The following is a 10,000-nucleotide window of genomic DNA, read 5'->3' on the forward strand; positions in this document are numbered from 1 at the left end:
TCTCTCTCTCTCTCTCTCTCTCTCTCTCTCTCTCTCTCTCTCTCTCACAAACACACGCACACATACACGATGAGTAATTATTACATTAGTATGCCTCCTTGAAGTGAACATGATGGGACGTGTTTTAAATACCCCACTGCCGTGCCCCGTCTCGTATAGCTTTGACGACTTTGCACGTTTTGAACTTCAATTGTTTGGTGCCTGTGTGGCTCGCTTAGCTACTCTGTAACTGGGTTAAAGGGCACTGAATTTCAACTTTGATCGGTGGTGGTGGAAGGTTGCGTGTGCCGCTCAGAGGGCAACGAGGCACAGAAACCACCTGTTGTGGTGACGACATCGTTATAACCTATCCAGTGTATCATAAAATGTTTTAAACGCTGTCACTTTTAAACACGTTTTTGTTAATGCAAAGCAGCGACTGGGAGTGAAGTCCTGTAAGTGTGTGTCATCGACAGTAGTTTTACTGATTGCGTGTGCCACTGCAGGTGACAGCCTACGTGGTGCACGTTTTGTATGTGTTGTGTGAGTGCGTATACCGTATTGTGTGTGAGAGCAGTAGGCTACACACTGATGATGCTTTGCCAGTAATTTCCTCGGTGCCCCAATGCTCTCATTGGTGCGTCCCTCCAACGTGTCACCAGTTGTGGTGGATTACCCCAGATATCTACACCATCGGGAGGGTGAAACACCATTCCTTTCGCTCAACTCCTGTTTTCACGGTGTCCAGCTTTCAACAAGGACCTCTGACCACATTTGAGAAACTTGTGACTTCCAAAAAACAACTCAGGAAAGACGATTTGAAGCTTTTTATTTGTCTTTTTACGCACGCCTAGCACAGAAATGCATTGTTTTACTTCAGAGAGGATGACGCAGACTTCTTTATTCCCAGCGTTTCTGTTTTTGGCACCCGTGCTGTTGAAGGGTCTCTGGGTCAGTGGCTCCCCGGGCTGCGCGTCCTGTGGCTTGGAGGCGATGGATAAAAGCGCAGAGGAAAGTCTGATGATAGAAATCGTCAAGCAGCAACTTTTGGAAAAGCTGCACCTGAAAGAGAGACCAAACATCACTCAGACGATTCCCCGGGCAGCGCTCCTCACTGCGCTGCGCAAACTGCACTCGGGGCGCGTCAGACACGATGGTACTCTTGAACTAGAAAAAAGTATAGCCACCAAAGATCAAGGCTATGAAATAGTGAGCTTTGCAGATTTAAGTAAGTTTGGTATTCTCATTTTACACTGTTAATCTGTTTTAGCTGTATTGCCGTAAAACACCACTAGTGCATGTTGTGCGCTTTACGCATGTCTGTGCGTAAAATGGAAACAAAATAGGTTCCGTGTGTGTTAACAACTTAAGGTTGTACCGTTCGATAAAATGTAAACACTTAGATTTACAGCTTCTGTCATCACCTTTTAGATTTACTCATAAATATACAAATTCTGCAGGACTTGTCGTAGGTGGTAGGGACATCCACAATTTAGTGATATGGTAAAATGCTTGAAATGGGGGGGAAGTATTGACTTGTCATTTCTTTTTTACATGAATCTGCAGCATGATTTTATTAGTGGTTTCAAATGACCCCCCTTGTGTTTCTGTAACACAGGGGACTCTCAAAATGTCCAACATATTAACAGTCTGTGTTGTTCTTAAAATGTCATTGATCCATAGATGAGACAGAGAGTGGTGATGCAGCCAGCCTCAGTCTTACCTTCCAGTTTCTGCAGGAAAGTGGCCAGAGTATCCAGGTACTCCAGTCTTCTTTGTGGATCTACGTCCACTCCTCTGAGGACCGTCATCGAGACTCTCGCCTCTCTGCCCGGGTTTTTCTCTCGGCAGAAGGTGGGATGTCCAGCTCTAACCGTACCCTGGTGATGGAAAAGATGCTGGAGGTCCAGGATAGTAACTGGCACACTTTCCCCATCACCCGCACCCTGCAGGCTTTCCTCGATGGGGGCCAGCACCGACTGCGTCTGGAAGTCAGCTGCGATGAGGATGGGAAGAACCTTTGCTCCCTTCATGGCTCTGCTGACACTGCCAACCAGCCCTTCCTTGTGGCCCAAGTGCGTCTCCGTGATGACCACTCTAAACACACGCTCAGGAAACGCTCATTGCGTTGCGGTGAAAATGTAAGCGTGTGCTGCAAGAGAGAATTCTACATCAAGTTCAAAGATATCCAGTGGCATGACTGGATCATTGCACCTGAAGGCTACCATATGAACTACTGCATGGGTCAGTGCCCCCAGCATCTGGCTGGCTCCCCAGGCATAGCATCCTCATTCCATGCCACTGTCTTCAGCCAGCTGAAAGTCAACGGCATTAACATGGTTGCATCTTCATGCTGTGTTCCCACAGAGCGCCGGCCACTCTCCATGGTGTACTTCAACTCCCAGCACAGCATTATCAAAACGGACGTCCCTGATATGATAGTGGAGTCATGCGGATGTACATAAAGGACAGAGTATGAAAGACATAGTTAACATAGATTTGCTTTAACACAGGAAACTTAAAAGATGTATTTGTTCATGTAGATGGACAGAAAGATAACACAAAACAGATGAAAATGTAAGTGTTTTTGTATGTCTACTTTGGGACAACCAACTCTATATATGTTGTTACTTGTACTTTAAAAAAATAGAAGTAACAACTTAGTTTTGTCCCAAATTAGACACACAAGTGTGTTGAACTAGAGGCATCATTAAGCAGTTTACATGCACATAAACAATGACTATAATGTCACAAGCATTGTTTCTAAATTAAGGGAAACAGTAGGCACAAAGACAAAGAGATTGTTTTGTATTATAGTTAAAGAGATCACACTGTCACACATCATATTTTTTTTACTTAATTTTAAAGTCTAATATGCAGTATGTAAAGAGCTAGTTGGTGAGATCATTTTGAGTGAGTGCCTAGAACCAACTGAGTGAATTTAAATGAGATTACACACTGAATCTGAATGTAGACACATTTTTAATCTATATATCAGAGGCATTAATTGAAGAGAGGCTAGAAACTAAGAAACCTTAGGGCAGACTCAACACAGACAACAAAGAAGTCCAACTCATATCAAAGAAACTGCTTATGAAGGGCTCAAGACACACAAAGAGATTAATATGGAGCCGTCACTGTAGTGTTTTAAAGATGCATCTTTTTTTTCATTTTTCGTCATATGTAGGTTATTTATTTTGTATTTCGTAATTGCTGCTAGGAAATTTGGAGCAGAACTGACCGCACTTCTATTTTTTCAAAACATTAGCTGCAGTATTTTTGTCATGTAATAGGCTGTGTCCACACACAATATGACAAAAAATAATGCCATTTTAAAGCAAGGCTTTTAAAACAGTGAAAGATCCTTGATTTAAATTGTGCCTTCTTCATTAACTCGGGATGACAAAGTGCTACTTGGACATTGAGTATCAAGTCATCTTCCAATACCAAACAGAATCCATTGAGTGTTATTCCTGAAGCAGTCTTTTTTATGTGGGCCTGTGACACAATGTTCATATTAACTTTTATTTGTTTTCTATATTTGACGTATTTGACGTATCTTTTATCTTTAAATTACACCCAACAAACACTTTCTTTTTATTGTGAAGTTGCGGTGAAACATTTTTTATGATTGAACTGAAACGGCTTAAAGAGGTACATACAATCTGCCCTGAGTTCTGTCTGAGCGCAGCCGATGCTGCATGCAGGTTGAAATATGTTTGATCAGCATCTTCACTGTATTATTGACACAAGTCGGCTAGTCAGTTGGGTAACTATGTCTCCGACAGCATATGAACTCAAGGTCGTTTCTCAGCAGCGTGAGCAAACATTTAGCTATTGCTTCAGTGTCAGGTTATGTGAAGGTCTTCGAGGCAGGTGCGTCAACGAGCATGTGGTGTTTGCAAGTTGGCATTTATATCTCACAGAGTCTAAAGTTTTCTGGGATGATGTAAAATTAGAAGCTTTCCAACTAAAGGTGATCTGGTAATACTTTTCAGGGATTTGAAAAAAACATCTTCCTTGTATTCCAACAGCACAATTGATAGTCCTGGCTATAATTTGTAAGTGAGTAACAATGCTATGTCCATATCTAAAATAAATATCAAGTAGATATTAAAATATGCCAGCATCCATACTAAAATAACTAAATTTGATGGGCACTATTGCCCTATGATGCAACATGTAACAGAAACGGAGGATTGACTCAGCTTGCAAAACAAAGAAATCAATAGTAATAAATTATTAGAAAACCAGTCTAAACCACTTTTTATATGATTTTCAATTTTGAAAATGGCAAAGAGTCAAAGATTCAACCATCTGTCAGCACATGCCTTGTCTCGTTTCATGTTAGAAGAATTATATGCTGCAATCTTTTTTTATACCAACTATAAAAGTTTTACACTGCTAGTACCAAATATGTCTGTAGAACAGATTTGAGACCTAGGCCTTGTCTACTTCTCGTCTATGTTTACACCAAACGGTGTAAAAGCCAAAGATATTTTTTGATTTCTGGTTGATGTTTCATGGTTTTGTCCCACTGTGTTGGTGAACTGTATTGTACTGCTATGATACACAGGAGAGATCCAGGCAATAAGTCGGGGCATTGCAACAAGATTTTTCATTACATTTCTACCCAAATAGGCCATAAACATGTTTCACCTCTCTCTGTTGCCTCTAGATGCACTTGTCTTATTTCTTCCAACCTAAAACAAGCTTGTTGTGTATTTTCTTTATTTTGCAAGCACCCCCTGTCCCAGGACTCAATGTGACATTGAGGCGCCACCATAACCTAACTTATTTAAGCACTTTATCACCCTACTGTATTTTTAGAGCAAATTAGCTTGGAGGGTCTACTACCTACAACCCAGGTGGCACTAACTAGAACATCTAGATATTGTATGCCTACAGAAAGCAAATGTCAATGATGTTACTTTCTTATGCCCTAGTTTGTTTTATATGCATTGAATTGCATGTTTGCAGAGCACACAGATTTCTGTATACTGTAACTGGTGGAAATGGAGCCAGGATTTGAATTTTCTGTAAATTTAAAGTTGTAATTATTGTCTTTATTTTTTTTACATCATGCTATATTTAATGCATTATCAATGATTTGTAAAAGCAACTAAATGCAAAATGTCACAATGTGCTGAAATAATATGATTACAGTTTAAGTATATTTTTAATAAATAAATATTTTTAAATCAACCTTGTTATTTCCATTCTATATATTTTTGTATCTCTTCTCGTTAAACACAATGACACTGTGCCTTAGAACAGAAACAATAATTATAGAAATATATACATCTTGAACTGACCACAGCAGAGAAAGTATCTGTAAACTGTCCTTAGTCTCTTAACAGTTGTGGCTATTCGATATATTGGCTGGTGGTACCTTTAACAGTGAGAATATCAATGCTTTTAACAATACATTGTTTTTTTTCACCAGCTAAATGAATATACACTTTACTACCAAGTGGCTAAAGGATAAAACATGATTAAAAGTCAGTGGTATGCTTCTGAAAGCAGATCTCCTATCTTAGCCTTGTAATCACATTGGCACTGTCTATAAGGCAAAGGGCCTGTTTGCTCATACAAATAGTGAAGTGGCTTTATGGACCGTCTGTGTTTGGTGTGTAAACAATCATCTCATTCCCATGGCATGCAATCAATTTCATAGTATGCATTTGCATTTGGGATTGATTATAATGTTAAGCTGAGATAATAGTACAGACATAAATAATCAATTTAAAAAGAAACCGTAAAGTATGTTTGATTTTGTCCTGCTTATGAACTGTAAGGAATGAGTGTCCTGCTATTTTTCTATGCCACACATCATTATATGGTGAACTGTGTACACTTTGCCAACGCCCCTTTTACAGCCAACAGCCGTGCTGATGTTTCATCACTCAAAGTGGACTATAATCAGCCACTACAAAACCATTTACTAATACCAGTCATGCCTACAAAACTAAAGTACGAGACACTTATTTTTGTTTGTTTTTTAGAGATAATTAGCTTTAGGTTCATTTTAGTGTTTGGATTTTCTCATACCTGAGGGCATTGTTCAATAGGTAGTCTGGAAAAGTAAGATAATAATAATAATAATAATACATTTTATTTATATAGCGCTTTTCATAATACTCAAAGACACTTTACATTAAAATCATCATGATATAGCTCTCTCCATTCATGCATTACTGATAGAAGATACTTAACTGAGGCCTCCTGGTTTTGTGCAGTCCAGGTATTGGGAATCCCCTTCTGGGGAGACGGTGAACTGCTCTAGAATTAGCATTAATACATCAACGCTTTTCTAATGGAATAAGAGAAATGCCGAAGAAAATAATGGTAATACTTGACTACATGGTACATAAAATCTTGAGTAGTAACCAAAGAACAGGTACGGGACTAATCAGAAACTAGCTGGTTAATGAAGAGCATATCTTGCTCTTTAGTTGCGAAATACTCTGCTGTGTTCTCCAGCTAATCACTAACTTGACTATTTGTAGTTCTTCAATAACTGTGAAAGAATCGTTTAGTAGATAGAAAGTTACTTGAGACTGCTCAACACTGCGCTCCGTTACTGTGTCCTACTTCAGGGGCCGCCTTTAAATAAAGTGACCTATGTACAGCAGATTTGGGGATAGCAAGGGCTGCAATAGATTTGTTTGATAAATGAAGGACATATTTCTTAGCTGCAAAACGTGTTGTGATATATTTGGATAGGAAATGTGGACCTCGAAGGAACAAACTTATAAAAGGCGAGTTCACCCAAATCATGAAGCATATTTTCTCACTGGTTTCTTGTCAGGCATATAGTTTGGGTTATATTTGCTTGTTTTTATTTTTAAATATTCTTCTTGTATTTCTTACCACCCCAATACAATGGAAGATTTGTTTGTGGTGCTAAACAATTAAAGGGGTCATATACGACATTCAGACCACATCTATGATTCAGAGCCTGAGCGGGTACTGCCTGCACATGGCTCTCAACATGGAGATGACTGAGCTAGCAGCTAGCAGCTAACAGTGCGAACAACGGCAACAGTGCTAACAGTGTTTACCCGAGGGGGAACCGGAGGGTGGGCATCACGCTTCCATGGCCACGCCGTCATCAGCAGTAACCACCATATGCGCACAGTGCAGAGCAACAATTAGCCAGCCAGTGGGACACACACACACTGGGACTCACATGCACTAACATGTAGGTGCAGCCGGCCCGGCTACCAAAAGAAGAAAAACAGAGAAGCCTGAATTACAACACACACAGAGGCATTGCGACTTCATTCTCTGCTCAGGACACCATTCTCCCACTATATCCTTACATAGCAAATAGGTGTTTGCTGCTACATTTATTTTCTGAATGCTGTATATAACTCTTTTCAAAAATTACAAACAAAATGCAAAACTCAAGATATCTTTCCAGAAACGATGTCCCACGTACTTTCCTCACAGTTTAGTACTGAAATGGTCCCACTGGTTTTCATGGGAGCTAGCAGCAGAAGCAAAAAATAGTCTCTTCACAATAATGCCTGTAGATTATTAAGAGAATGAATATAGATATTCATCTCCATTGTATATAGGGTGGTGGAAGATGTTTCAGCAGGAGGTATCTCAAAACTGAAACTTAAGCAAATGAAACCAAAACGATCTGCCTGGTTCAATACCCCAAAAGGTAAGCATGTAAATATATTATTTTTTGTTGTGAGGATGAAGTGACCCTTTAGCCAACCTCTGCTCAGTGGTTCCTGCTTCTGTGTGACTGGTTGGAGGATAACAAATGTGCTTGTAAACTAAATGTTAGACTGAATGATGGCATGATTTAAAACAGGATAAGCAACATGTGAATAAATTGATGAATATTGATAAATCTCAGAGCCCTGCAATGCATGAAGAAAAGAGGCCTTTTGTTTATATTAGGAGAAGAACATGGTTAAAGGCTGCATGTGTGGGTTTTGGGCCATGAATAGGGTTCGGTTTTAAGATGTGAGCAGGTGAGTCCTCTTTGACACCAAGAAGTGACGTCATTGGACCCGTCAATGGAAAACAGATAGCTGACCTACTCTGGGAAAAATAAACTCACTGACTCACTGATATACTGACACACTGACCCAAAGACCCACTGTTTGCTAAACCCTATCCTTCACTCCACTCACAATCCCACAAATCCCACAAATCCCACAAAGTGTCAGTCAGACTCCTCCCCCGCTTTGACAGGAAAGCCTGGTAAGAAACTGCTCTCACTCCTTTCACACGCTTGTCCGCCGGTAAACAGTAAACAACTCTGTGTTAGGTGTTTAGATTAGTGCAGATCAGTGCATGCAGCAATTACTATTTGCCAAATCTTGCTACAACATTATGTATGGAGATTTGAGCTATTAGCATGTAGGCCTACAGCAAACAGGAAAAAAGTATTGAAAGGTTAAGCTGGTTCTGATTCCAAAAGTATCGTCAGACTCGCTGTTGACTTGGTCAAATGTAATCCCTAAGCAGAGGACAGATCAATTATTTAATTTAGTGATCTAACATGTTGACTACCAAACTCAGTGAACTGGTGCAATTCACTTTACAGAAATACATGTGAAACATAGCGTATATCTATGGCTGTCTCACATATGAGACAGTTAATGCTGCTATTCAGTTTAAATGTATGTACTTAGGGCAATGCTAAAGTTATATATGCTGGTTATATGTTCTATACTGTATATATCCAACCTATCAGAGTTTAAAGAAAACATTATACCAAATGCCTACATTATACCAAGATGTACTTTGTTGGCCTCATATTCAATTAGGTTTCACTATTTATATTAATCTTGTTTGGAAATTTCCTTTCGTATCTTAAGAACCATTTCAAAGGTCGTTGATCTGTAATGTTGTCTACATTCTTGCTCCAACGCACTTCGAATAACTTTTAAATCCACCGGATGATCCCATTACGACAGACCTACTTACCTGTTATATCTCTACGTGTTACATCAGAGGTGCCTTGTTACAAAACCATCTCCGGCATCCTCAATGTCTTGTCCTAATGTTTTTATACATTTTTTACATTGTTGCTGCTGTACTGACTGATGAGTCGCCAACTTAATTTCGTTGTATGTTTTGACGATGACAATAAACATCCTTATCCTTATCAATGTGAACTCAGAGCTTTACTTCTGACTTGGTGCCCATTGTTAAAGAGGTCATTTAATTACAATAGTCTTCCCTAGATGAATTAAGTTGTAAAAAGAAGAAAATGCTAAATGGTATAAATTATGATTATAAAAATATAATTTTCATACTCGGAAATGTCAGTTTGTAGAGAACATGCACATTTTAAATGCCTAACAGCAATATCATACTCCTTACTTATGGTACATGGAGCTATTGTGTTAGTATAGCTTCGGCTTTAGGACACTCGGTTTCAAGAGACAGTCCCACCATGTTGATTATCTTTCGCACCGTATGGGTCTAAATATATATATATATATGACAAGGGATATATTGTTGATAGCAAGCTAGACAAATTTAAAACCTACAGATTTACAGCGCAGTTCTTCAAGAAATACATGGCTACCACTTGGAGACTAGACATCTTGTCAAATATAAATCATTGAGCATATACTCGGCATGGCAAGTACAATAACGCTGACTGCATGTCAGAAAGAAAATAGTTTCTCATAACTCTCTGAAATATAAAAAAATACTTTGAAGAAATATATATATAAAATCCCCGCGACCCTGAACAGGATAAGCGGTTTGGATAATGGAGTGGAATAAATAAAATCTAATTTCTCTCATATTTTGACGTCTAGAACTGATATATGTCAGAATTGTAGCTGCTCAATAGCTGACAAGAAGAAAACTTAACTGGTGTTGATGTGTGTTTATGAGATTATTATTATCATTATTATTGCAAACTGACAGTACAATTAGTCATTTTTTTCTTCAGTCATAAAATGAATGCATCAGGCAGCCAAGTAAAATAATTTACTGGTTTAGAAAATTCAGTTCAGCATCAGTTCTGGCCACTTGG

At 39.0% G+C, this 10,000-nt stretch overlaps 1 protein-coding gene across 1 annotated transcript; it reads left to right on the top strand.

The window, feature by feature from the left end:
- Positions 1–713: 713 nt before the first annotated feature.
- On the top strand, positions 714–4,999 carry LOC116385322 (inhibin beta B chain). The gene is made up of 2 exons (XM_031850656.1): positions 714–1,207; positions 1,663–4,999. Exons 1-2 carry the CDS (start codon positions 841–843, stop codon positions 2,442–2,444), a joined length of 1,149 nt encoding a protein of 382 aa, XP_031706516.1. The 5' UTR covers positions 714–840; the 3' UTR covers positions 2,445–4,999.
- Positions 5,000–10,000: the final 5,001 nt, after the last annotated feature.

This window comes from Anarrhichthys ocellatus, unplaced genomic scaffold (genome assembly GCF_004355925.1).
Source record: "Anarrhichthys ocellatus isolate YVR2014 unplaced genomic scaffold, GSC_Weel_1.0 scaffold1, whole genome shotgun sequence".
Classification (NCBI taxonomy): Eukaryota; Metazoa; Chordata; class Actinopteri; order Perciformes; family Anarhichadidae; genus Anarrhichthys; species Anarrhichthys ocellatus.

Coding starts and splice junctions, on each gene's coding strand:
- LOC116385322 (XM_031850656.1), top strand. CDS start 841: ATGCATTGTTTTACTTCAGAGAGGATGACGCAGACTTCTTTATTCCCA. Junction 1,208..1,662: donor AGTGAGCTTTGCAGATTTAA/GTAAGTTTGGTA, acceptor ATTGATCCATAG/ATGAGACAGAGAGTGGTGAT.